This window comes from Penicillium citrinum (assembly GCF_028827155.1).
Source record: "Penicillium citrinum strain IBT 23319 chromosome Unknown utg000002l:1.0-3833315.0:1.0-3834789.0, whole genome shotgun sequence".
NCBI lineage: Eukaryota > Fungi > Ascomycota > Eurotiomycetes > Eurotiales > Aspergillaceae > Penicillium > Penicillium citrinum.
In genome coordinates, this window is record NW_026622687.1 from 2,281,881 (window position 1) to 2,309,632 (window position 27,752).

The following is a 27,752-nucleotide window of genomic DNA, read 5'->3' on the forward strand; positions in this document are numbered from 1 at the left end:
TAAACACAGCTTGGCTTTTGCCGTAAAATATACACTCACAATTGAGGAATTATCATTCAGAGTAGCATTTAATCTGGAGTATGAACCTGGTTGTTCATGAGATGCAACTCGAGGTTCAATCTAGCTTCTAATAATCCACGTATAGCTCAGTTTAAGAGATGGACTAAAGCTTGTGGATATACATGGATATCCCGGAGCCAGAGAACATGGATTGCCATAATCGTCTTAATAATGCGATAGGGCATTACAGCAGATGATATTCCAACTTTAAGTAGATATTTACAGAATTTTATCTCAATATTAGAAATACACCTTTACATGACGAACTTGAAGTATCAGTCGTCTCGCTAATGCAAACATGCAAACATGTAAACATGGCAACACCGAAGTGGGCCACCGCCCAGCTTGTTATCGTTGACTACTTGAGTGTTATCGTCTACCTTCCACGGCCGGTGATTCAGCTTCGTGTGCAGAGTCCCTCCTCCCCACCAGGTGACCGGATACTCTTTTCTGTGATATCGGCCTCGCTCATGCTATTCTCCCACCCCATTCGGCTTCCCTGGACATCCCTGCGATCGTTAAGGCCTCTCCAACCTTCAAGACTATTCTCCGCATCCCGCCCCCGATACATCGTCGAGATGGGGACTGTGGATACTACACAGCGCCTCTCGCAGCTGCGAAAGCTGATGCGGGATAACAATGTTGATGTCTACAGTATGTAAAAAACCTGTTACATACATGTACGGATAACGTCACCTGATCCAGTGCTAATGATCATGTCTAGTTGTTCCCTCCGAGGATAGCCACCAGTCCGAGTATATTGCCCCTTGTGACGGCCGCCGAGGTTAGCTCTCACCACCAAAAGCTCCTTCGAGTATTGCCACACGCTTGCAATTGCTTACAGTATATCTTGATCTCAGAATTCATCTCCGGTTTCTCTGGCTCCGCTGGTACTGCGATCATTTCTCTAAGCAAAGCTGCTTTGTCCACCGATGGCCGATACTTTAACCAAGCTGCTAAGCAACTCGACGGCAATTGGCAGCTTCTCAAGCGTGGAATTGAAGGGGTGCCCACATGGCAAGAGTGGTACGCATGGAGTTCACGAGATATGGATTTGGATTGAAACTGAGTGCGATATAGGACCACGGAACAATCCCAAGGAGGCAAGGCTGTGGGTGTTGATCCGTCCTTAATCACAGCTTGTAAGTGCTGTCGCTCTCATGTCGCTTGGTATCCGCAGCTGACTCTTATATTTAAATATAGCCGGTGCACGCAAGCTTGCTGAGACTCTTGAGAAGAACGGCTCGTCCTTGGTAGGTATCCAGCAAAACCTGGTTGATTTGGTTTGGGGCAAAGATCGTCCAGCTCGTCCCAGCGAGAAGGTTCGTGTGCATCCTATCAAGTACGCTGGCAAGACTTTTCAAGAGAAGATTGCCGAGCTCCGTAAGGAACTGGAGACGAAGAAGAAGGCAGGGTTCATCGTTTGTAAGTCACAATTATTCCGTTGCCATGGCCTTTATTAATGCTGCAATCCAGCCATGCTTGACGAGATCGCTTGGTTATTCAACCTGCGAGGAAATGAGTGAGCTCAACCAACTCTACGCAACACGAGGCGAGTGTTTATTGACAGAAAAAAAAAATAGTATTCCCTACAACCCGGTGTTCTTCTCATACGCGGTTATTACGCCGACTACCGCAGAGCTCTATGTCGATGACGAGAAACTCACACCCGAAGTCAAGTCTCAACTTGGACAGGATGTCATCATTAAGCCATACGATTCTATCTTTGCGGATGCCAAAGCACTAAGCGTTGCCAGAAGCCAATCAACAGATGAGGCAGCTGCCAAGTTCCTCTTGTCTAACAAGGCTTCCTGGGCTCTCAGTCTGAACCTAGGCGGCGAGGACCAGGTCGAGGAAACTCGCAGCCCTATTGCTGATGCCAAGGCTGTCAAGAACGAGGCAGAATTGGAGGGGATGCGTGCTTGCCACATCCGCGATGGTGCTGCACTCACTGAATATTTTGCCTGGCTCGAGAATGAACTCATCAACAAAAAGACAGTCATGGATGAGGTTGATGGCGCCGATAAGCTAGAGCAAATCCGATCTAAGCATGATCTTTTTGCTGGTCTTTCATTCGACACCATCTCCTCTACCGGTCCCAATGGCGCCGTCATCCACTACAAGCCAGAGAAGGGCAGCTGTGCGATTATTGACCCGACAGCCATCTACCTTTGTGACTCTGGTTGCCAATACCTTGACGGCACTACTGATACCACCCGCACGTTCCACTTTGGTCGTCCTACCGATTTTGAGAAGCGTGCCTTCACCTTGGTCCTGAAGGGAATGATTGGAATCGACACTGCTGTTTTCCCTAAGGGAACCAGTGGCTTTGCTATCGATGTTCTCGCTCGCCAACACCTTTGGAAGGAGGGTTTGGATTTCCTCCACGGCACTGGACATGGTGTTGGTTCTTACTTGGTACGTGAATGTTGTTTTTTTACCTACAATGATGCCTTGCTAACTCCATTATAGAATGTGCACGAAGGACCCATGGGTATCGGAACTCGTGTGCAGTACACCGAAGTCCCCATTGCGGCCGGAAATGTCATCTCGGATGGTAAGTCCTTCTCACCTTGGTCTTCTTCTTTTTTTCAGCAACTGATTGATCATCACAGAGCCTGGATATTACGAGGACGGAAAGTTCGGTATTCGTATCGAGAGTAAGTCTGACTACAAACTATGCAAATCTGACCATTGATCCTAATTGGCATTTGATAGATATTGTAATGTGCCGCGAGGTCAACACTCCCAACAAGTTCGGCGACAAGCAATGGCTGGGCTTCGAACATGTCACCATGACTCCCCTGGGTCGCAACCTGATTGAGCCATCCCTGCTTAGCGACACAGAACTGAAGTGGGTCAATGACTACCATGCTGAGGTTTGGGCAAAGACGCACCATTTCTTCAACAATGATGAGTTGACCCAGAAGTGGCTTGAGCGTGAGACCAAGCCAATTTCTAAATAAGCTGGTTGCAACTGGTTCGTAGTGATAGATTCGATTATAAGCAACGCTTCAACGGTGTATGAAGAATCTACACTCTTGAAGAATTGGTGATATGAAGTCTATAAGTAATCGAGATTGTATATTAGTTGGTCAGAAGGCAGGGAGTCCCCAAAATCGAGCAATTGGGAGATATTTCAATTAGGCCCACTCCTATTCTAACTAAATTTTTAAGGCCTTGACCTTGCAACTCTCTGGTAGCTGGTATACATTTCTGGAGTAGAACCATCAATATCAAAGTAAACCTCGAGAGGGCTTGTTGATGGTCGACTGAGAGTCACGTTGGAATGCGGGAAGCTCATGTGGAGTCTCCACCAAAGAACGACTTCCCCGTTTTTGGTGCCTTCACCATTAACCAACTCTACTCGCGATCCCTTCGCTTAAGAACGAGAGCCCGACCAAGAATGGTCACTATTATTCCTCAATACTCGTCGCGAGAAGGCCACTCTGCTTGAATATCGATCCCCTCCACGCCCATTGCGGTTCCCCGCGCCCCTTGTCGCAGTTTACGAACAACCCACCAGACAGACCGACGTGGACACCTGGCGCGAACAGCCAGACGCAATTGGGGATGAGCGGTCGAAGCGGTTACGGCAACGGATATGGCTATGGCGATTCGAGCCGATATGATAATGGCGAAGGTGGATACGGTGGCAGTAACCAGAACCTCGGGGTGAACGGATACAGCGGTCGAAGCGGCGCGAATTCATCGACCCCAAGTCGAGATCGCAGGCCCGGAGGCTATGGTGGTTTCTATCCAGAAGCATCTCAGCAACCATCGTTGTCCCCAGCCCCGTCACCGGAGCGCCGGCGTGATCGTTCAGAGCGTGATCGACCATCAGCTTCATCGCACTCTGCCTCGCGATCTCGGACACGAGACGGAGATTCAGAAAGGAGATACCAGAGACCAAGGGATGCCCACCAGAGAGAAGATCTTCCGAGAGAGGAGCGCTCTCGGGAGGAACCCCCCAGGGAAGATCGTTCGAGAGATGCTTCGCGATATGCGGATAGTCGCAGCCGGGACAGGAACCCTCCCCAGGCGAACGTCATGCCGACTACTTCGGGAGAGATTCAGTCAGTCGAAGGTTTGTCTCTACGATGCAAATCGCCAATATTCGAGCTATTATCTGACAAGTTGGGCTACCACAGGTGTTCTGCAGTCAATCCAACGAGATTGGGATTTCATGACCGACGCTGAGTGTATTCCGGTACATGTCGCGCTCAGTTTAATGGACACAAGTACCCTGGGAAAAGCGGACCGCGAGCCAGAATTCCTGAAGATGTACAACGAGATCCAGAGAACCCTCAAGTCGATTGTGAACGGTTAGATTAACGCTCTTTTCCTGCTCTACAACTGCTGACAAGACCCTCTCCAGAACATCATCAAGGATTCAACAGTTCCATAGGAACATACCACATGATCCAGTCTAATATCTCGAGCTCCCAAGGCCGAGTGCGTAATCTGAGACACTCCCTGGAAGAGGCTAAGTCAGGATTGCTGTCAGCCAAGCCGGAGCTGAAAGGATTGGCGACTTCCTCACAGAACTATGACGATATCTTACAGTTATTCACGCAGATAGAGGAGATCCAGTCACTGCCAGAGAAGCTCGAGTCTCGCATATCTGACAAGCGATTCCTTGCAGCCGTGGAAGTCCTCCATACTGGTTCACGTCTCCTTCGCCGCTCCGAACTTGAAGACATTGGTGCTTTATCTGACATCCGGGCGTACTTCAGTAACCAAGAAACTTCTCTGACGGAGATTTTGATTGAAGAGCTGCACGATCATCTTTATTTGAAATCACCCTATTGCTCAGATAGATGGAAAGCCCCCGTGGGCGAAGGAGACATCAATTCTTCTAGCTGGTCGGGCAATCGTTCGTGGGAGCGACCAATATACACTTTCTTGGCCAAATTTGACCCAACAACGGCTATGGTGGAAGATGCATCCCGAAACCCTGAAGCCGATACCTTCTCCTATATCCAACTGCTCATCGAAGCTCTTAACAAGATGGGCCACCTTGATACTGCTGTTGACCGGATTGAGCAGCGCCTCCCTGTTGAATTGTTCGCGGTAGTTGATAAGACCAATGCTGAGGTTGACAGTCGCTATCCTACCCCGAACCGCACTTTCTCTTCTCATGACAACCTGGCCAAGTCGAATCTGCCAACAGAAGCAATCGAGAAACGCGGTCATGTGCTCTCTGAATTTCTTTGGGCTCTCTATGCGAAATTTGAGTCGATTGCAGAGGGCCACCGAGTTGTCCATGACGTTATTGAAGGAATTGTTGAGCGAGAGGGACTCACCAAGGCAGAGACTCTTGGTGGTGGCTTCAAGGAGCTGTGGAAACTTTTGCAAAGCGAGGTAAGATTTCCCCTTTTTGTTGTACTTCGCAGCATAATCTGATATATGTCTATCAACAGATAAGATCTCTACTCCATGATTATCTCGCCACTGATGGATTCGGCTCTCGCGGCGGTGAAGAGGCGGATGCTCGGCGAAACCTCTATACAAGTAGTAGAGACAAGAACAAGAAACTGTTCAAGTTATCTGATATGGACGAGGGCGCTGAGATGAAGGCTGAACAAGACGAGCTGGATGAAATCCTGAAATCCTCCGTTCCCGGTCTAGTGTCGAAGACAAGACAGAAAGCAGCTACGACTGATGCTTCTCAGTCTCGTCAAGGTAACTCTGGAACTGGTCATAAAATTCTACTTGAGCCCAGCGTTTTTAACATGCGATTACTCCTTCCTCCATCGCTTTCCTTTATTCAACGTCTCAAAGACATCGTCCCAGTGGATTCCGATATCTCTATGGGCACGTTAACATCTTTTCTCGATGACTTCATGGTCAATGTTTTCCTGCCCCAGTTGGATGAAACCATCACAGACTTGTGTACACTCAGCTTCATTGCTGCTGATGCATTTACTGAAGACCCTCAGTGGACTCAGGTTTCACCACGGCCTATTTTCAGGGTAAGAACTGTGCCCGTCCCAAATGTGTTTTTGTTTCTTCCATCTCACGGTTTTTCCAATTAGGGAACGGTCAAATTCATGTCTATCGTGCGAGAGTTTAGCAAGATGCTTTCGAGTATTCCACATGACCAAGCGTTTACGCAACTTTTGATTGACCAGATTGTGACCTACTATGACAAGTGCTTTGGATGGTATAAAGGTGCGTTCTTTCGCTCGGCATAGGTCAATGAGACATTATCGAGTAGCAGCTGATTCCCCGGTAGCAATGGTGACCAAGGTCTCCGCGCGTGTACAAGGGGGTGCCGTTCGCCTCAAAGCTGCTGCTTCCTTCGCCGATGCTGGTGATATCCGCGATATAGTCGACGAGCTTTGGAAAGGACCAGGCGAGAAGAAACAGACACTCATTGATACTGTAAGCATCTGAATCGATCTATCATTCTCGAGTGGAAGGCATTAACAGACTTAGGAAATCGATCTCCTCCTGAAACGGACAGATCAGGTTCCCTTGGAACCATATGACATTATATCCGACCCCAAGACAGTAGTGGCTCTTTCATTACTCTATAACAGCATGGTATGTACTATGAACTGAGGCGCCTTCTTTGCAAAATCTAAAATTTCTTTAGCAATGGCTTTCAAGCCACCTTGCGAAGGTTAGGCTAGTCGTTGATCCTTCCACGGAGCAAGCTTCATCTTCTCTGTCCTCGAATGGCCGACCATCTCGTAGATGGACCCTATTTGGAGCAATGAAGCCTAAACGTGATAGCATCAATAGCCCGGTGCATCTGCCGCTCAACAACGAGACTGCCGCTGCCTTTGACAAGACTTTACAGTCACTTCATGGTCTTGGATCCACTGCACTCTTCACATTACACGTCGATATCCGCTGTGGCATTATTCACATGCTCACCAAGACTATGTCAGGGCCTAATCCTCCAACTGTCCGGAATTCAGAACCCGCCACCCCATCTCCTAGTACCACTGATAGCTGGTGGCATATTATTATGAACCAGCCTACCGCTGCCTCTCCAACAATTCTAGCACTGAACGGTGATCTAATCGCCTTCGATACGAATATTTCTACCTATCTTGGATCAGCTGAGCGCTGGTTCATCACTTCCGGGCTAGCACGGTTCATCGATCGCGTTTTCGTCTCATGCACGAAATACATTGGGGCCATGAACGAAAATGGTGCTCTCCGTTTGCAACTTGATGTGCTTGTATTGCAGCAAAACTTGAAGAACATCATCATTGATCCCACTGTTGATTCTTCCAAGGTCGGCGAGTCTTCTTCCCACGAAGTGGTGGCTCTGCCCCGGAGTGCCAAATTCCTGGACTGGTTCCTAGAAGGCGCCGAGAAAGCGCTAGACTACTCTAAGGACGAAAAGGATGCGTTCGCCGCCGAGGGTGACAGCGCCTTGGCAGCAGGGAATGGCGAACCGTTCACCTACGATGAACTTCGTGTGCTGGTGGATCTCTGTTTCTCTGAGATTTTGCGGGGCCCACGGGGTGCCGAAAACAGAGAGGACTTCATGTCATCGAAAAAGGCCAGCGCAGATGCTCTCTTGCGATTGAATGAAGTGATGTGGGATGCACGATAGATAAACGAGACTTGAGGATACCTGACATATACTCACATACTATACTAGCTGTTTGTCAGAATTCCAGACCCAATCTGTAGGGGTCTTGGAGCAGAATACAGTAGACCCCTAATATCACCAACTCAACGCCTCATAGAAGGATTGCAGCCTCCAACGGCCTATTCCTCAATAGTGTCTTTTTGTTTAATTGATTCTCCCTCTCGATTAATTAAGCTGTACCCACTAAGCCTATCGTGGCACGGCGCAAATCCATTTTCGGACCATTCCGAGTCTCATCACTGGTGGCTGCTGCAGGTTCAGGTCCACGCGCGTTTCAAGTGTCTTGATCTCATTTCTTTAGCCTTGTAGCCGTAAATTAGTATGTGCCCACTGTCAGCAGCTATGAAGATGTTATGAACACATTCATTTCATGACCTCGTCCGGTTTTCCTCTTCTTTCTTTTGTTCCCTCGTTGCAGGTCCTTCTCTCTCTTTTTCCTATCTGTCTGCGACAGCTTTTACCGTCTGTTTAGGGTTCGATATCCTAACGTCCATTCATTCTATACAGTGCCACTGTGTCCAATCTTTACACATTTAGGCTCTACCCTTCATTCATTTAATCATTGTCAGTGACAAGAACTATCATTCAGTATCAGAACTTCCGAAGAAGCCGACGTGCAAAATGAAGTATCAAACCGTTGCCTCGATGTGCTTCGCCCTGTTCGGTGGTGCAGCAACTGTTTCTGCTAGCCCACTCATCATGCGTGGAGACTCTGGCTTTTGCCCTAAAGGATACTCCCCAACTGTCATCACAATGAGTGTGCCAGTTACGCCAACCCCGACACCTTCGGCCGTTGAAGAAACTACTTCAAGCACCCTCTCGACACCTGCTCCTGTCATTGAGACACCTAATACCAGGTCAACTCAAAGCGAGACCTCTGTTCCCACCCCGGTCCAAATTCAGACCTCTACTCCTGCTGGCGACGAGGCTTTGTCAACTTCTTCTTTGGCCCCGACGACCGAAGCTCCAATTCCTGAGACTACTCAGGCCGCTGTGATTGTCACTACATCATCTTCTAAGGCCCCTGTCGTTCATGCTGAGGCACCGACTACTTCTGAGGTGGAGCAAGGTACTGCCTCCCAAACCATTGCTGCTCAGTCTACCAAGACCGCTTCCAACTCTTCTTCTTCCTCTTCGTCGTCATCAACCTCTTCTTCAGGTGGATCTTCCGGCTCAGCTACCTTCTACGGTGGAAACGTCGCGGGCGGAACCTGTTCTTTCTCAGGATATACTCTTCCCAGCGGTCTCTTCGGGACCGCTCTATCCGCCGACTCATGGGACGATGCAGCTAAGTGCGGTTCTTGTGTTGCTGTCACCGGACCCAATGGCAAGACCATTAAGGCTATGGTAAGCACATATAGGGAATAATGTTTTACCCGAAGAGGCTTAATAAACTAACTTTCAATAGATCGTTGATCAATGCCCGGAGTGCGCTACGGGACACTTCGATCTTTTCCAAGATGCTTTCGCTGAGCTCTCTGCTATCTCAGCCGGTGTCATCGACATCAGCTACTCGTACACATCCTGTGACATTGATGGCCCACTTAAACTGAAGAACAAGGAGGGTACCTCTGAGTACTGGTTCTCGATGCAGGTGGTCAACGCCGGCGAGGAGGTCACTAAGCTCGAGGTTAGCACTGATGGTGGAAGTAACTGGCAGAGTACTACCCGCACATACTACAACTACTTTGAGAACACCTCTGGATTTGGTCAGAGCAGTGTTGATGTCCGTGTTACTGGCAAATCTGGAAAGACAGTCATTGTCAAGGATGTTGGCTGTGAGTCTGGTGCGGAGGTCACTGCCAGCTCTAACCTGTGAGGAATCGATGTGAATTTCTTATAGTATAAGGAGATGCTTTGGATAAAGAGCTGTTGTTGAGATTCTCTTCTGAGGCTGTATTTATCAAATCTTTGCCAATTGGATAAATATGGTCTTCTTATGAGGATAAAATTTACCTTGAAGTATATGAGCAATAGTATCATAATCTAGAAATTACTGAGGCTTGCAAAAAGTAGATACATGAGCTAAGCTCTCCAGACGATTCGGATTGAGCAAAGATCAATCATAAATCACATGCATCAAGCATAGACATAAGTTACGCGACAATACCCTCATTATTTGTGTTGAGTGTTCATCTCATGTTGGTCCGTTTTTTGACAGTTGTAACATTGTAATGGTTGGAATCGATATTTGAACGTCTCCTCAGCTCCACTGCCGGTCTACATATTATCATTAGGCGTATATCTTTCTACGATTGTGAGCTGTTGCTCCCTCGGCAGAAAAAGTTGCATGCCTGATACCGTCCGCACTCTCCTCAGTGTCTTCCACAACTCCCAACCAAGCTTTTGGTAAGAAACGTCCAGATCGAATCCTCGCTCTGTTACTTCATAATTTGTTCCGAAACGGGATGGTTGGCATGCGGCGGTGATACTAGCACTACAGCACCCAGATAAGGGCATGTTACCTGGATACCTCCGAATTAGAGCTAGCAAAATAAATGATAAAAACCAAAAAACCAATAGGAGCGGCCTAATATTGGAAATGGCAATTAGGCCAGGAGAGGCCTTTGACGAGGGTTCAATTCGTTCCCCCCCTTAACTTGAGGATTTAACTGGGTTGAAGATCAAGCCAGCCTTCAATGCATCATTGTGATGAACAATTGCTGGAGAAAAATGCTTAGCACTATAGGCCATATAGCACTTAGTGTATCATGATCAGTAGAATATTGTGATACCTTAACAGAGTCATTTGAATGGTTGCGTATGTATTATGTGTAGTAGAAACTGCCCGGTAGTAGTGGTAAAAGGCAAATACCAAAATCAAAGACTTTGACCCTTGCCCAGTGCACGAGTGTATGGGCCAGACAACGGCTTTAGGCAGCGACAGGTATTTGGGTTGTGGGCTTTCAAAAATAATACGAGACCCCTTTATGAAATACATGGCCACAGCCCTAATACTGCTCGTATACTAGCAAGGGCTGAGGTCTCCACATTCAGCAAGTCCATTATTTTGAGTAACTCGAGTTTATTATTGATGTTTATGTATTAGCAGAAGCCCTTCAAGCATAAAGTTCATTGAGAATACTGGTATAAAAAGAAGAGGTAATGTTTAGTGAGAGTGGTTAGCAGGGCATCTTAAACTTATGTATGTTGCACCATTGTACTTCTAAACTGGAAGTACAAGTCATCACTCGAGCTGAGCCCCGTACATACGTGTTGCATATCGGGATTCGGAGAATTCCTCGAGAATATCGTATCCAACACGAGAAAATCAAGATTGACGCGATTGATCTTGGCAGTGAGCTATCATACCTTGTATTTCTGAATTGTCTTAGTATGATTAAAACCCGAATCAGATAATCAGCTGTTTTAAATCCGACCAGCATGGATATAAAGCATTTAAGCTTAACTCCGGCCATACTCACTCAGTTCTTGCTGGATTCTAGAATGGAGACGGTATAACATACACTCCGGATCTAGCCTAAAGTGAGGATTAGCATACACAGACATACGTAGGGTATCGTCACCGTGCAGGGGATTGAACTAAACAGCTGCTTCACCAGCCCTGCCATGTACCACTAGTACGGCACGGTCAGGATGGCTAAATAGTATATCGAGAGCATTAAAATTGAGATCTATCAGTACAACCTCTATGAGCTCGATCTGTGTTTCTAGTTGTTACACAGTGGTTGCCAAAATTTTCAAGTTACATGCAAAAAAAAGTAATTGTTCCGTCTATGGCCTTGGTCTCGGACTATGCAAGTTACTACACGAAGGGGATCACCGACTTCAATGTAATCTAGCAAAATCAAAACGGGTTTTCTTCGTCCTCAAACTTCCATTTAGTCCAAGTGACTCACGTCTCCGACCGCCGTCCGCTATGGGCGCCAGTCTGACTGCTGAAAAGAAGACCTGAGGCTATTCCGACGCCAACCCGAGCATTTGATTGGTCCATCGTATACTTCCGTCTCGTATTTTTTAGGCGCTACACACGACTAACCCAAGGATCGAGATGAGCCAGGCCGTAAAATGTCACATGTGGCTCGAAGTTTTGTCAGGATCGGCGTGACTGAAGACCGATACCCGATGACTCGGTTTGATGTTTTATAAAATGATGGCTGACGGCTGAATATTGTTAGGAGCATTGGATTTTACTTCACCGCAAGCATCACGAGGATTTGGTACGACGAACAAATCTATTGTCATTGCCCTTTGTCCCTCAGACTGCTCAAAGGTGACAATGACGGCCGCTAGCAGTATTACGAAAGTGGATGTCGAAAGTCCACCGGAAAAAACCGCAGAGGATGTCCAAGACTCGAAGGTCTCGGAAAAAGAACCTGAATACCCTCCTCTTTCAAAAGTCATCATAGTTATTCTTGCCCTCTACCTCGCCATCTTTTTGGTAGCACTCGACCAAACAATTATTGGTGTCGCCATTCCCAAAATTACCGATCAATTCAAGAGTATCTCAGATATCGCCTGGTATGGCAGTGCCTACTTTCTCACGTCGACGGCACTCCAGCCATCCTACGGCAGAATCTATAAAATTTTTAGCGTGGGTCAATCCATCCAACTGTAGTGCTACATTTAAAAGATCGGAGAAAATACTTATTGAATATTTCGTGACAGGTCAAATGGGGTTTCTTAATAGCCGTTCTGATCTTCGAAATCGGCTCTCTGATCTGTGCAGTTGCACCATCTAGCACGGTCTTAATCGTAGGACGAGCCATTGCAGGAATCGGCGTTGCAGGAATCTTCTCCGGCGCCTTGGTGATCATTTCATTCACCGTTCCCTTACCCAAGCGACCTTTGGTCTTTGGTGCGTTTGGCATGGTCTGGGGCATCGCTTCCATCGCTGGTCCCCTTCTCGGCGGTGCATTCACCGATGGAGTTTCATGGAGGTGGTGCTTCTATATCAATCTACCAATTGGTGGTCTCTCAATCGCAGTCATTGTTTTTATCCTTCGCGTTCCTGAAAAGAGCGAGTTCTCGGGGACATCTGTACTGGCACGCATCAAACAGTTGGATTTAATCGGTGCTAGTCTCCTGATTCCTGCGATTATTTGCCTTTTGCTTGCTCTCCAGTGGGGAGGAAATAAGTACCCATGGAACAACTCTCGTATCATTGGACTATTTATTGGATTTGGTCTTTTGATTATTCTCTTTGTTGTTTCGCAGATTTACCTCGGTGAAAAAGCTACACTGCCGCCACACATTCTGAAGAAACGTACCGTTTTGGCGGCGTCGTTGTTTGCTCTGTTCTTTGGCGGAGCATTCTTCTTACTGGTATATTATGTCCCCATTTACTTCCAAAGTGTCAAAGGGTCTTCTGCGATGAAATCAGGTATACAACTTCTGCCCCTGATGCTGGCTACAGTTGTCTCTTCGGTAGCTATCGGTGGTATGATTACTGCAGCAGGATATTACACACCTTTCCTGATTGCCAGCACTGCTATCGCCGCCATTGGAACCGGTCTCATCACTATGTTTGATGTTGACATGTCTAATGGAAAATGGATTGGATATCAAATTGTTGCAGGCGCAGGTGTCGGGGCAGGCTTTCAAGTTCCTATGACTGCTGTCCAGACCGTGCTCAAACCTGAAGATATCCCTGTCGGTACAGCTGCAGTCATGTTCTTCCAGACTTTAGGCGGTGCTTTGTTTATTGCTGTTGGTCAATCCGTTTTCCAGAATGGATTGATTGATGGAATCAGCAAGTATACAACGGGTGTGGACCCCGTCGCTATTGTCGGTGCTGGCGCTACCGAAATGCGTAAAGTCCTGGGTGAACTTGGGAAACTTGATCAAATAGATGGGGTCATTGAAGCTTATATGAGTGGGCTGAGAGATTCATATCGTGTGAGTCTTGCACTTATGCTGGTTGCCTTTGTTTCGAGTCTTTTTCTGGAATGGAAGAGCGTGAAAAAGGCGGGTGGTGAGAACAAAGAAGCTGCCATTCCAGCACTTTGATATAACCCCAAAACCAGGACAAAATCTTCTCGCAATTACGAGAACCAGTCAGTATGCGACTGGAACTAATCATCGTGGTGTATGTACGAGTATTAGATAGCGATATTTTGTGAATGAATAATCAGGGCATCTCTCCGTTTGAAAAAATTAACTCCAATTTTTTTTCTAATTTCCGTTTACCAGAATGGCGCAAGTGAAACAGACTCCTTCATTGAGAAGTTGGCAGTAAACTGTTCGGATGATATTGGAGTACATCGGCCAATCTGACGAGACATTGGCGTGTAGTTCCACTTAATACTGCATTGATTCAGGGGCTGATCGCAATTTGTGGGTCTTAAAATCAAGATTCAGGGGACTACTATAGCACATAAACTACGTGAAACAATTCGGTTCTGACCAACCAATCAAGCTGGTTTGGCCCCCCATTTGCACAAGTGAGATGATTCGACGTGGAGTTCTATGAAGAAAAAACATAGAACCAATTTCCTAATCGGGTTACCATCAGCGAGACTTCACTCGTTGTCGATAATCTTCTCCACGATATGATGTCGATCTTCTTCAACTGTGGATGGCTGATTTGAAGAGCAGCTAACTGAGTCGGTAATCGAATGCGAGCAGCCGAATTAAGCTGTAGACTGCGAAATAGCATGATGAGGGTACACTATATAAAGGTTATGATGATCATTCTTAGATATTGACCAAGGCTTTCGAAGATCATTTCGACTCTCATTCATTGTATACATTCTTCTACATTCTTGTCCATAGTATAATTCCACTTCCCCACGGGGCCGACATTCCTTTTGATCATGCGTGGACTTCTATCGTGGACTGTCATGGCAGGCGTGCTAACCACAGCGTCGGCAGTGGCCATTCCCACGTCTTCGGATGAGTGAGTATTCTCTTCCTTTCATTAACTTTTTCCCTCGGCGCAATTTGCACTTTTTAAACTTGCCTCCTTTTCCTATCTATCCATAACCGTCCACTTAATCTAACGAGTTGGTCTATATAGATCAATTCAGGCACGGGATACTTGCACCGGGCCCACCGCATCCTCACCTTCTTCCTACTGGCTGCTTGACCAGGATCACTCTGGCAATGCTCGCGGTTATGCGCCGGAAGTTTCCAACGCCAATTACCCCGTGTGGCGCAATGTGAAAGACTACTCTGCTTCAGCCGATGGATCTGGTGACCAAACGAGTAGCATCCAGAATGCTATCAATGATGATGGGTCAAGCGGTAGCCGCGAAGGTCAAGGCGTTACAAGGTACCCTGCTGAGGTTTTCTTGCCTGGAGGTACATACCAGTTGGGTAGTACCTTGGACCTGCGCGTGGGCACTATTATCACTGGTGATCCATTGGACCCGCCAGTTCTAAAAGCAACCTCCGATTTCAGTGGTGAAACCCTCATCAATGGCTTCGATAAAAAGAACGGCCAGCCGGAGACTAGCTTTATGACACTTTTGCGTAATGTGGTCATTGATACTACGGCCGTTAGCAAAGATACTACTATCACTGCTTTGCAGTGGGGTGTTGCCCAGGGTGCTGGCTTGACCAATGTCAAGGTCAACATGCCCTCCGACTCGACCGGGCACACAGGTATTCATATCAAGAGTGGATCGACCATCGCGGTAACAGACGTCCAAATCACCGGCGGAGCTGTTGGAATTAAAAACTCCAATCAGCAGGTCAACTTCAAGAATATCTATTTCAAGGGGTGTACCACCGCATTTGATGCAGATGGTGGCCACACTGCTCTTATCCAAGGTGCTACCTTTGACACTGTAGGACTGGGAATCGATATGAGCGGCAATGGACTCGGTAGCTTGGTGCTTCTGGACTCCAACTCCACCAACTCTGGAACCGTGGTGAAATTCCATGACTCCTCCAACGACAGTGGTAAACGAAACAGCCAGCTTCTCATCCAAAACCTTGTCCACGACACCAAAAACCCAATTGCTGTCGACAGCAACAACAATGAGAAACTCGGTGCCGCTGATACCATCGATACCTGGGCCTGGGGTAACCTGACACCGGGTCAATATGAGACAGGCTCAAAGTTCACCACCAGTCGCCCGGACGTACTACTCTCCAACGGTAAATACTTTACTCGCGCACAGCCAACATACGCCGAATATGTCGCCGACCAGGTTGTCAACGTTAAATCTGTCGATGGACATACCGTCAAGGGAGACGGCTCAACCGATGATGTGGAGTCTCTAAATGCCATCCTGGCAGACAATGCTAAGAACTGCAAGATCACATACTTCCCGTACGGCGTCTACACTGTGAAAAATACCCTGAAAATCCCCATCAATTCACGAATCATGGGCGAGGCTTGGGCTGTTATTTCTGGCGCAGGTGATGCCTTCAAGGATGACTCAAAGCCCAAAGCCGTCGTTCAATTGGGAGAAGCCAATGATGAGGGTGTGATCGAGATTCAAGATATGCGTTTCAGCGTCGGCGAAGTTCTTCCCGGCGCTAAGATCCTCGAGATCAACGCTGCAGGAAAGAATCCCGGTGACGTTGCTCTATGGAACACAATTGTGACTGTTGGTGGCACCGCTGAGACGAGCATCAAGGATGACTGCGACAACCAGGATACGTCGCAGTGCATGGCAGCGTATATGGTAGCGCACCTTACAGAATCGTCTTCCGCATACTTGGAGAACTTCTGGGGTTGGACCGCAGACCACAATCTTGATGGTGGATCTTCAAAAACTATTATCTCTACTGGTCGTGGTGTCCTCGTCGAGGCTACTAAAGGTACCTGGCTTACCGGTACAGGATCAGAGCACCACTGGTTATACAATTATAACTTCCACTCAGCCCAGAATGTGTATGCCGGTCTTTTGCAGACTGAAAGCCCTTATATGCAGGGCAATGGCGCGACACAGACTGCACCTGCACCTTGGACGACAGAGTCCTCACTTGGTGATCCCGATTTTGGCTGGTGTGACGATGACGATCAGAAGTGCCGGACTTCGCTTGCTACGAATGTTGAGGGCGGCAAGGATATCTTGCTTTATAATAGTGCAGCGTGGGCATTCTTTGACGGCGAGTGGAATGGCGATTATGGGACCCAGTGTGATGGATCGTGTCAGACTAACATGATGCGTGTTGCTAATGATCCTGAGAATCTGGTTTGGTATTCAATTAGCACTCGCAAGACGGATGTCATGGTACTGGATAACAAGTCTAACCCTAACGAGGAGAACCATCCGGGTGGCTGGGAGGCCATCGTTCAGTCTTACAGACAGTTTGCCTCCTAAGAGGTGTTATTTTGAGATAGGGATTAGAAGTAAATAGCGAGGTTCTCAGAGAAGTTCGCACATAGATAGCCCCATCGCAAGTAATATAATTTACATTTTGTAGCTACCCCTTGGACTTGAGACTTGAAGAATGCACTCCAGGGCCGCTCATACTGCCCGTCAGTATGACCCTGTCTTGATCGTAATCCCACTGACAGCATGCAATCACCAAGACTCAGCGGGCATACAGTGGCTTCGGATTAAATGATTATGATCTATCGATGTGTAGGACAAGGTTACAGCAAGGTTACTAATAAATTAAAACTTGCATTATACCTGCAGCACCATGATTCCAGAAAATTCCCTATCCAATCCAGAGATTTCGCCAGCCGAGCCGTTAACAATGGGAAAAAGGGACATAAGTCGAGCGACCTTTGCAAGGTAGAGGGAAAAGGGGAGGTCGGAGTATCAAAAATGAGAAGAGCAAAAGTACGCCGCGAAACAATAACAAGCCAAAAATACCACCTTCAAGTCCGTGTCCGATATGAGTCTGTACTCAGCTAAGGCATATATGCTGTAGTAAGAAAAACGGCCCTTGAATAAGATCAAGACTGAGCAGCTATAAACGTCATATGAAGAGGCAGAGAGACGGTAAAAGGCGACACAAACAGAAATTAAACAGAAAAAGAAGGGAAAAAAAAGGGAATCAGTTTCCGATGATAGAACATTCAAAACGCGAAGGGGAGAGGGTATGTTCAAATTTGGGCCGCCGAAAAAACGCAACGAGACGGTCATAGCACGTGCACAAATAGAGAGGATCCCAGAGGATCTTTTCACTCCAGATCGAAGGTCTCAAGCTCTTTCGCCTCATCATAGTCATCAAACTCCAAGCCTGCATCACGGCAGCGTTGTAGCCACTTCTGGGCGATGTTATTGCGGCGGCTAACTTCAAGCTTCAGCTTCTGGTTGGAGGCACTGATCTCTGAGAGAGCATGGTTGGTGGTAAGACTATGCTGCTCGAATCGCTCATCAATGCTCTTCTTCTCCTCCTGCAGTTGGCAAATATACTCAATGGCTCGCTGAAGTATAGCGCCCTTGTTTTTGTCACAATTTGGGACGAGATGAGAGATTTGATTAATTCCCTCGTTGATTGCCTCTCGGCGACGACGTTCAACTGTGAGTATGGAATTAGTTTAAGTAATGAAAAAGAAAAAAAATAACTCAAAAAGCAGATTGCATAACATACCCTCTTTATGGTTGTTCTTGCGAACCTGGTGCCATTCTGGAGAGCCGACTGTTGGCTTTGAGTTCATGCTCTGCGCCTCACGCGCGGCGTATACGGCAGCAGCTGTGGAGTTATGATTGTGAGCATGAGCACCCGGCATAGGTCCTTGGCCCATATCATCGGGAAAGTTGAGACCCTGGGTAAGGTTGTTGGCGTCGAAGGCCGAATCCGGAGGGGGAGGGTATTTGTTGTGAGGGTGTGCAGCCAGTGCAGCCTTCGCGGTGAGTGTATTATCATCGGATAAGTTGTTTTGAGCTTGACCAACATGCTGCAAGATCTGTTGGTCGATGTTCAGATCGGAGCCCGTGTTGGGGAGACCATGGTCATAGTTCAGGGCGCTGTGAAAGTTATGCTGATTATCGGGGCCCATGCTGCCGTTGCTCCCGTGAGAGGAGCGGTTGAGGCGCTGGGCGTCGTGGCCAATGTCCTCGGAACCTTCGCGTTTGCGCTTGTTACCTCCGTCTGGACTGTTCATGGTGGGGTCTGATATGTAATTGCGATAAGCCTAGTTGGGTAGATGGTTAGTCATCGAAGGGCAACCCAAAGGTCAAATGTGTGAAGAACACGAGAATTTTGTGTGCGACAGTTAGTGAAGGGTCGCAGTTAGTGATGATATGAAAAGATAAAGGCCGATCTTTCCTCAGTAAGATCGAGCGTCTTCCTCAGAGTAAACAGATCAACGCGTGAAGCCGACGCGCCCGGTGGAAGACCGTTGCTCATTTGAGCGGAATAGGGTCATGCAGGGTTTTTGTGCATCCGGAGTACCTTGCAACAGGCCATCGGATGCATGGGCATCGCGTGGGCAAATCCAAGACATCATTCATGCTGCCTCAGGTTCCTTTGCTGACTCTCCGATCGCGACGCGTAGTAATAAGAGGCGCGTCATTGATGAGTGCCATCGAGGGGATGAGCGATGAGGGGAAAGGGGGAAGGGCCAGGAAATGGCGCCGGCGATGGTTGAACAACGACGGCGACACGACCACAACAGTTTGGGGCATGGGGGAGGAAGCAGAAAGGGACGATGGAGTCGTTACCTTGGGATGATCTCTTTATCACCTGACAAGAAGTCACCTGCCACGGACAACAACAAGACGAGGTCACGTTGTTTCGTGATATCCGAACTTCGAATATGAAAAACACCAAAAAGAAAAGAGAAATCGTGGGAGTTTGGTGAGGGAAGTAAACGCGATGAGCTTAGATTTCAGGTTAAAAACGCAAGATTTAACATAGAAAAGGGATAATCTTGAGGGTGTCGAGCGACCGAGTCGAGAAGGACTGCTCACGTGGAATTGAGGAGAACAGCGGCTACGGAGAGCCGGAGCAGCCAGAAGTGCAGACGAGTCACCTGATCCGCTGCCCGCTCCCTATGGAATGGTGTTCTTTAAGTATGATGAGCACCAAAATTATCATAGAATTTGGAGGATTTTTCTGTATCATTTTTTTTTGAATTATTCCAAATTGAATATGAGTTAGCTAAATACTAGGTCTAGAACCCATTCAACAATGATATGATCTATCTTCATACCAGAAATTCTGGCATTTTGATTCTTAGAGGTGCATCTCAGTCACATGCCGGGATCCCGTGCCCCTCCGCACCTCCGCCCTTCCGCCCACTCACCGCTTTCCGACAATGCAATTGGCCAGTTGGGACAGTCACGTGAAAGCACGGGCCACTCCAGGGCGAAGTATACAAAAACTGCCGGTGTTTGATGTATGTTCCCCGGATGATCAGCCCTCCACATGAGCACAGATATATGTGAACATCCTACAATTTTATGCATTAGGCATTCAATCCATAGGTTATCACCAATACCATAGAACCTCAAAGATAACCATGAAACAGTGGAAACACCCTTTATTGACCAGATCAAACCTCCGGGATTGTCACATGGAATTGGAGGGCTTTGGACTCGCGCTAGGGTTGCACCCGGGTAGCCTGCGATCGTCCAGTCATGAGACCTCATCGATAAAATAAGGTGGGAATTCTGCAGGATAGGACGATCTCCCTTGCCAAAACGATCATTCGGGCCCCGTTAGATCGCCAGGTGGGCGGCAGTCGGCATGGAAGCATCCGTTTACTTTTGATATCAATCGATCCGTCCGATAGTAGAGCTCTCACAGTCACACTTTCCTAATCCCATGTGAGGATAGAGAAAAAAAAAAGGATCAGAGACAAGATGCATTCAAAAGAAAGCCTCAAAGCCCCGTGAGGCAGACAGATATCAAAGGCAGCCAGCCATATCTCCACCTTGGGAGGCAACATCCCCACCCCACCTTCGTTGATGCATCTCGAAACATGATGTCTCACTCCCCCCGCGACTTTTTCCTCAGCTCAAAGACCATTTTAGGATCTGCCGTGGTATCCGCGAAACAAATCCCCTCTTCTCCCGCGCCCAGTAGATCCCAGCAGAGGATCTTCACGTCGAAGTCGCGACCTTCGTCGATCGCCTCCACCGCGTTAACACCTGACCCATCCATCTCTCCACGAGCTCGTTGCGTCACAGCAATGACGGCGCTAGTCCCCGCATATCGCGCCGGTGGCTTCTCGTCATCTGCCGCGGGTTCTTCCCCGGCGCGGTTGGCGAAGACGATCACCACCTGCTTCTCGTCCTTGTGCGTCGGCTTGGCTGAACCAGACTTCCCATCTCCTTCCAGATCAAGCCCATCCGCATTCTGCGCATGCTGCATCTTCTTCTCAATGAGCGGCCAGAACCGCTGTAGCCAGTAGTTGAACGTATCCATTTCCGGCTGACCTTTTAAGTCCTCTAACTCTTCCCGACTGAGTAGAGTCAACCAAGCCATGGACAAAACGACTAATTGTGATTTCGAGTCCAGGACCCGGTTGGCGAATTCCCACGCTGTATATGGTGCTTCGAATTTGTAAGGGTTGATATCCATGCAGATCCCAAACGATGTGGCAACCCGCTTCTCGGCTGCATGTCGGGTAGTATTACTCGCATCTGCATCTTCCATTGTAGATCCAATTCCTTGCCCATTCCGAGATGGGAACGTCAGTTCGCTAAATCCTCGTTTGACATCGCCCTCTGATGCCCAGCTTTCGTCCGTATAATACAGGAAGCTCTTGCGGTAGTTGTGAATGACCTCACCCTTCTCATCGACCACTACAAGAGAGTTGTAGTATTTCGTCTCGCCTGTAGTAGCCTCTGTTTCGATCTCAGGATACCCCACACAAACTTTACAATGGAGACGTTGTGCAGCCTCGCGTGCCCACGCGGCACTGGGCCCTTTACCAACAGGTTCAAGGAAGGGCTTGACTGCTTCTAATGAGGGGAAATTGTACCCTTGGAAAGCCGGTTAGTATATATGGGATGTGGCAAGAAGTCAAGCGGGCGCATATAAAGCCAGTTGCCATTCCATCCATGCAGCTCTCAAACGTACCAGTCAACGCCATCTCAGGCAAAACCAAAAGCTCCGGTTTCAGAATTTCCACTCCAATACCAATACCTAGATCCTGCTCTCCTATCGAGACACCTTTCCCGCTTTTAAGCAGTTCATTTGCGCGTCGAATATTTCCTTCCACATCCCCGAGCTTTGGGGCAATCTGCAGTGTCGCGATTCTCATTTTAGCGATGCGAGAACTCGAGAAATTTCTTGAGATCGCTAGTCGACTAGGAAGCTTGGATTTCCTCCAGGCCCGTACTGATGAATTGATAAAACAAATTGGTGAAGATGTAGCTGCCACGCAAAGTGGAAGTCCTCGCCCTAGCCGGACGCGTGTTAAATATGGGGATGCCAGAATGATATCAGATACAGTTCCTTAAGAATGATTCGCTGTGAAATTAAATGAGCAGAGTATTATATGCGATCGCGCTTCGAATAAGATTCGATCATTGGAATTGGCGAGGAGTGAAGTTTGGGACTCCAAGTTGAAAAGGGCATTCTGTGGAGTGCGCGGGAAAGATTTGCTGACTGAGGAAGATCGGCGGTTACAGCGGGACAATCTCCCATCAACCATCAAATATCCATACAACATCCCCACGCTCATGGCATTGTAGCAAAATATGGAAAAAAAAAGATTTGTAACAGGGCCCTGCCATGTATGAATCAAGGCAATACATGAGGTGTCATTAATGACAATTCTGAATATGGGAGGAGGATAAATCTGAAGAGGCCGACTTTGCAATGCATGTCATCCCAGATGTTCCATAGTATAGGTAATCTCATGAATAGTCCGAGAGACAAATCCCTAGATCTGATCATCCAATTCATCCCAAAGATGATATTTTCTATCAGATGCAAGATCTATAATAGACAGGCGTCATCTTCTATGACTGGTTGTCCGATGCCAAGGCCGTAAGCGTGTGCAACCTCCTGTCTCTTGCATCGATAGGGTCTTCCCACTCTGCGTAGAAATCTTTGCGACGACTTATACTTCAGCCAATAGGAACAGGGGGCTTTTGATATAATCTAAACTAGTGACCTCGGGTGAGTGACCAACAAAATGATACATGCTGTAGGGATATTGGAAGATCTGGTAGTCGTCTCTGCGAAGGACTTCGAAGAGGACATGATAGATGATTTGGCTGGGATGTCGACTTCGTATCCGAATCGGGCCTATGCTGAACAGACCGGAGCCAAATATGTCTAAGTGATCTAAGCTCAAGGCATGGGATTCGCCATATGTACTTGGTGATAGAGAGGTCCGGCACTTGGGTGGAGACGGACATAGGAGGGATAATTGGGTATGTTGGTAGATGGCTGTAATACTGATGCAGCTAACATTGTTACTTCATTCAAAAGTATGAAAGAAGAGCCATATAGAGATATCTATTTTAAAGTCTGGCTAACGGGTTAATATAACTTCAATTCATATTGGGGGTATGTACTAATAACCGCCCAAACACTATGTCAACGTGCATTGGGCATGACCTGAACATCCACAGTCAAAAAAAAAATTACAAAAATGAGAACTCCTGATGAATATGCAAATTCCATCTCATTATCTTCCTTCTTATTATAGAGAGTCACTCCTCATTCACTGTTGGAATATTTGCGTTTCTCTTTGCGCTTGTCAACTCGTGAAAAGTCAAGTGCTTTATAGGCCAGCCCATGAGCTCCAGTCGCCCGAATCCTTCGCTCTGAGGCCGACATACTTCTGCCAAGCCCTTCTGGAACATCGGGTGCGTGGGCCACCTTGTACCCATGCGACTGAGGGGAGTGACTCATAGAGAACGGGGAGCTATAGTAGCTAGCACGAGGGCTATATGAGGACCGCCGTGGATCGTACTCGGATGACGGATCGAAAATCTTTGGTCCTGTTCGAAGTTGCTCCGCTGTTATCCGAGCTGCATTGAGTAAAAGCTCATCCTCATCAACTTGGCGACTATGTGGTTTCGCAACAGTGGTTTCCTTCTCGGCCGGTGATTTGCGCTCAATCAAGGCTTTCACGCGATCTAGACACGGCAATGTTGGGAGCACCTTCGCGTATGCTTCAGCGATAGAGTATTTCTTGCTAGGGGGCGACGATTCACTCGAGTTGGATGTTTTGAGAACCTTTGAGCTAGATCGCTCACGGGACTTTTCGCGCTCGGCAGTTTCATCCAATGCTCGTTTCCGGCTCTTTGCTTGTTCCTCCGCTTCCCTCTTTTGCTTCTCGGCTGTTTGTCGAATAAACTCTCTCCAATTGGCCTGGCGTTCTTCTTCGGTTTCTTCAACTGGAGACAGGATTAGCAGATACATTTAAGTGAGAGGTGATAGAGGACTTACCGGGAAAAACCAAGTCCTGGGATTGGGACACGGCGGGCAGCTCAAGAGGTTCTTCCGCACGATCTTCTTGGGAGAAAGTATCGGTAGGCTCGATCGAGACAGGGGCTTGGGGCTTCGGGATATCCTGCGCACTGTCCTCCTTATCGATAGCCGTCATTTCGTGCGATTTTGTGGGAGCGGACTCATTCGCGACACTCGGCTGAGATTCATCGACGGTGTCGGACTTGGGTGCTGCCACGGGCTTATCAGAGGAATCAACAGAGGAAAAAGGTGCGTTCGAGGGACCTGTCGATGTAGGCTGGAAGAGGCTCGGTATAGGCTCAGACTTTGCGGGAACAGACTTCGAGAAATCGAAAGTAGCTGTTGGCATACTTTGGGAACTTTTCGTGCCTTGGGTGGATTCATTTGGTGGTGCGAATAATGAAGGTTTCGAGAAGCCAGTAAAGCTTGGAGGTTTGACAGACGAAAAAATACTGGGGGTATCTTGAACTGAACCTATACCAGGGCCAATAGTTGCAGATAGTTGAGATGGCTGAGATGTGGATTGAGAAGCAGGAGGATTGAAGAGATTCGAGGTCTGGGCCGAGAAGGTGGTTGTGGAAGCCGTGGACTGTAGAGCAGTGTCCTTGGCATCTATAGAAGGGAAAGGCGATTTGGGCGGGGCGAACAAGGAGGATGCCGATGAAGCAGTTGACGTTTTGGTTGGATCCACATCGGCTTGTTTTGGTGCTTCAAAAGGCTTTATGCCCAGTGAAGCAGAGGAAAAGGGATTCGGTTTGCTGGCTTCTTGATTCTTGTTATTGTCAGACAACCCGCCATTGGTGAATATGAGTGATGATTGCGGAAGCGTGGGAGTTGGGCTTGGAGATTGGCTAAACGGTTGAGTTGGCTTCACAATGCCAAAAGGATTTGGAGGTTGGACTGCAGGAGCTGCAGGGGCGTCTTCCTTTGAAGAAGCATCGGCTGTCTTGGTCGGTTGGGGAAAAGCGAAAGGTGATGTCGCAGTCTGGAAGGGATTTTGAGTTTGTGATGTTTTCGCAGCAGCAAACGGGTTGGATGGGGCGGTTTCGCCGTTCGATGGCGTTGTTGCCGGCGCAGTACCATTCGAAGAACCCCCGGAAAATAGCGAGCCAAATGGATTTGGAGGAGGCGTTTGGAATGCACTCGCAGGCTGTGGGGGAGCAGGAGGAGACACTGATTGGGTGCTGGCTGGTGGAATCACAGACACAGAGGGTGTCGGGTTTTGAAAGAGCTGAGAAACGGGTGGTGCAGGCGATTCGGACTCGAGCGGAGCGGCATTCATCTCAACGACAGGTTCAGAAACCTGATTACCGTCACTTGAAACAAAAAGGGAGTCATCTTGGTCAAGAGAGATGTCCTCTGGCAATGCAGCCGTACGCTGGTGAAGGGAAGATTGATCGACCATTCCCATCCTCGCTGCCTCTCGAATACTCATGCCTAGGATAATGGCTACGAGGCTTCTCCCAGAACGCTTGCTTTCAACATAGGTCTCCGAGTACGCATGGTCTGACGATGGAGAGAATTCTAAAAGAGAGTTAGCTAGTGCTAGAATTGATCGCAGGCTGAAAAGCTCAACTTGATCCAGATAGGAGATACTGACCAACAGATTCAATGTGACGGGAGCCCCAATTCAAATATTGCTGACCCTGGTCATTCGTAGCAAGTTCAAGACCTTGTTCCTCAAGGAAGTTGATCGTATGCTCATCATCATCAAAATGCAAAACCCGAGTCAATTCTTCCACCGTCCATTCTTCGTTCCTGTGCTGCTGAGATATCGGCGTACGGCAATATCCTTTCCAGATGGTTCGAATGGCTGTTTGTCGAACGTAGTTAAAGTAGATCTCAGCAACGCATGCCATGAGATACGAAACACTGGGGGAATTGATGATGTTGAAGAATCGTGTATAGAATCCCTGAGCGATTGCGTTTGGCCGGCGTGAATCAAGGGTACCTTGAGGTTGCCATGTATTGCAAGAGGCTGTATAAAGTTCCATGGCCACTCGGACACGGGGCGATTCGAGCAATGAAACTGGCCACTTCTGGACACGAGCCTCTAGGTCAGGCCGTTGGTCGTGAATCGAGAAAATGATATAATATGCCCGGAATTCGTCCTCGTTCGGAAAATCGATGCGGCCACGGTTATCATCATAATAATACATCAGGGAGAGCATCGTGTTGTTGAGTTGTTCACGTTCTTGGTGCCTGTCAAAAGGCTCTTCATTCGCCGGACTTGAAAGAAGATGCAGCGAAACGATATGAAAGCGTGCAATACGCTCTAGACATGTCACTGCTATCCTCACGTCGTGTTCCTGGGTGACCTGTTGGACTGAGAAGTCGTTGCGAACAGATCGAGTCCGGTCCCAGACGAATTTGTGAATTAGTGCCAGTGGTTCCGGCCCGTTCAGTACATGCCGAATCAAATAATTAGTAGTCTGGAGGAGGGCTTTCGGTGTTCGAATATCGGACGGGAGTTGTTCATCGTAGCCAGCCGCAGACCTTCGAAACCGCTTGAGCATTTTCCACTCCATATTCTGAAGTGTATTGGTCGACGGATGAAGGTACTTGAAATGAATGTTAGGAGTATGGCGTTGGTAGCATGTAAAAGGACCATACCTTTTCGCACTTGTCGACCATTTTTTGTACAATTCGCTCAATGCTTTCGAATTCAGGGCACATTCCTTCGCAAGTTCCGACTGGCGTAATTGCCTGGTTGAGAGACGTAGGCTGGTCAGGATCAGCCATGTGGCCATCCTTGATCGCCTGCTGCCTTTCCTTTGCGCGATCGATTTTAAGCTGCGAAGAGGATCAGCTTGGTTGTTCACGATTACCGAGTTGAACACCACAATCAACTGGGTGATTCACGCGGGATTGCTAACCTGTTCATATCGTTGGTGGTATTGTGCTAGAATCGAGCTATCTTCCACGGGTACTTGCTGCCCCGCGGACGCATTCAATTTCCTCGTCGGTTTCACCCACTGGTTATGTCTCGGAGCACCACCTCTGGAACCCCCTCGGAACGACCCCCGGGCACGCGTCGAGTTTGGGTTAGCTCCATTTGTTATTCCATTGAACGGCGACTTCCTGTGAGGTTGTGTTGCTTGGGCAGCCTGCGGGCCAAAAGGAGAGGATACTGGTTTCGTTTGATTGAGCTGCGTGAATGGCGAGTTGGCATTCTGTGAGGCAGGACCTTGTTGAGTCGCGTGAGAAGAGCCTGCATTTGCAGCTGCGGCGCCAGCGCCCCGGCCACGATTTGCGAATGTCCCTGTCCCTCTTGCGCGACTACGTTGCCCGCGTCCCCTAAATGAACTAGGACCGCCCCGTGTCTGAAATTGTGAGCCTCGACTGGACGATGCGCCACGGCCGCGGCCAGTTGCACCTGTGGACTGTCCGCCTCTTTGGCCATGAGTGACACCAGCAAACGGATTAAATGGGGTAGCCATCCTGTCCGCGCTCAGCGGATGAAAAGGGAAAAGCCACCTCCGACTACCTGAGAGACTCCCCTACCGGTATCTCTCTTTGGTTTGTGCCGTGGCGAGCGTTTGGGGGTTCGTCGATGCGAGTTCGGACAAAGAAGATTTGGGGGATGAAAGAGAAACGGAAGAGCTGTTCATGAAAAGACGGTTCGCCGAGGCGACATTAAAAAGTCAGCTCATGTTGCAAATACTTATAATCGAGACAGCGCTGACCAAAAAAAGAAGCGAATGCGCGGATGGGAGAATGTAATTGGAGCAAAGTTGTTACGGGACCGGTTGTGAATTCGCGGGGGGCGGGAGATCGGGATACCTTTCGAACGTTGGAATTTCCTATGCCTTGATGGTTGGAGTGG

The 27,752-nt window shown here is 48.2% G+C and overlaps 8 protein-coding genes across 8 annotated transcripts; 5 read left to right on the top strand and 3 right to left on the bottom strand.

Moving 5' to 3' along the window:
- Positions 1-374: 374 nt before the first annotated feature.
- On the top strand, positions 375-3,026 carry ampp (aminopeptidase P; the record flags this gene model as incomplete). The annotated part of the gene is made up of 9 exons (XM_056641596.1): positions 375-714; positions 785-844; positions 921-1,086; positions 1,141-1,202; positions 1,264-1,481; positions 1,537-2,478; positions 2,533-2,617; positions 2,676-2,720; positions 2,779-3,026. The coding sequence occupies 9 exons, from the start codon at positions 375-377 to the stop codon at positions 3,024-3,026; spliced, it is 2,166 nt and encodes a 721-aa protein (XP_056504090.1).
- A 607-nt stretch (positions 3,027-3,633) lies between these two features.
- Positions 3,634-7,636, top strand: N7469_002677 (exocyst subunit SEC8; the record flags this gene model as incomplete). The annotated part of the gene is made up of 8 exons (XM_056641597.1): positions 3,634-4,147; positions 4,212-4,385; positions 4,469-5,424; positions 5,484-6,035; positions 6,099-6,234; positions 6,299-6,447; positions 6,502-6,609; positions 6,662-7,636. 8 exons carry the CDS (start codon positions 3,634-3,636, stop codon positions 7,634-7,636), a joined length of 3,564 nt encoding a protein of 1,187 aa, XP_056504091.1.
- Positions 7,637-8,296: 660 nt separating this feature from the next.
- On the top strand, positions 8,297-9,494 carry N7469_002678 (putative extracellular cellulase CelA/allergen Asp F7-like; the record flags this gene model as incomplete). Its single annotated transcript, XM_056641598.1, has 2 exons — positions 8,297-9,022; positions 9,084-9,494. 2 exons carry the CDS (start codon positions 8,297-8,299, stop codon positions 9,492-9,494), a joined length of 1,137 nt encoding a protein of 378 aa, XP_056504092.1.
- A 2,421-nt stretch (positions 9,495-11,915) lies between these two features.
- Positions 11,916-13,645, top strand: N7469_002679 (MDR family MFS transporter; the record flags this gene model as incomplete). The annotated part of the gene is made up of 2 exons (XM_056641599.1): positions 11,916-12,230; positions 12,305-13,645. The coding sequence occupies 2 exons, from the start codon at positions 11,916-11,918 to the stop codon at positions 13,643-13,645; spliced, it is 1,656 nt and encodes a 551-aa protein (XP_056504093.1).
- Positions 13,646-14,451: 806 nt separating this feature from the next.
- N7469_002680 (glycoside hydrolase family 55 protein) lies at positions 14,452-16,914 on the top strand (the record flags this gene model as incomplete). Its single annotated transcript, XM_056641600.1, has 2 exons — positions 14,452-14,534; positions 14,655-16,914. The coding sequence occupies 2 exons, from the start codon at positions 14,452-14,454 to the stop codon at positions 16,912-16,914; spliced, it is 2,343 nt and encodes a 780-aa protein (XP_056504094.1).
- Positions 16,915-17,726: 812 nt separating this feature from the next.
- On the bottom strand, positions 17,727-18,653 carry N7469_002681 (basic helix-loop-helix domain-containing protein; the record flags this gene model as incomplete). Its single annotated transcript, XM_056641601.1, has 2 exons — positions 17,727-18,067; positions 18,140-18,653. 2 exons carry the CDS (start codon positions 18,651-18,653, stop codon positions 17,727-17,729), a joined length of 855 nt encoding a protein of 284 aa, XP_056504095.1.
- A 1,829-nt stretch (positions 18,654-20,482) lies between these two features.
- Positions 20,483-21,761, bottom strand: N7469_002682 (putative protein N-terminal asparagine amidohydrolase; the record flags this gene model as incomplete). The annotated part of the gene is made up of 2 exons (XM_056641602.1): positions 20,483-21,480; positions 21,578-21,761. 2 exons carry the CDS (start codon positions 21,759-21,761, stop codon positions 20,483-20,485), a joined length of 1,182 nt encoding a protein of 393 aa, XP_056504096.1.
- Positions 21,762-23,170: 1,409 nt separating this feature from the next.
- On the bottom strand, positions 23,171-27,366 carry N7469_002683 (uncharacterized protein; the record flags this gene model as incomplete). Its single annotated transcript, XM_056641603.1, has 5 exons — positions 23,171-23,853; positions 23,906-25,450; positions 25,527-26,487; positions 26,540-26,719; positions 26,803-27,366. The coding sequence occupies 5 exons, from the start codon at positions 27,364-27,366 to the stop codon at positions 23,171-23,173; spliced, it is 3,933 nt and encodes a 1,310-aa protein (XP_056504097.1).
- Positions 27,367-27,752: the final 386 nt, after the last annotated feature.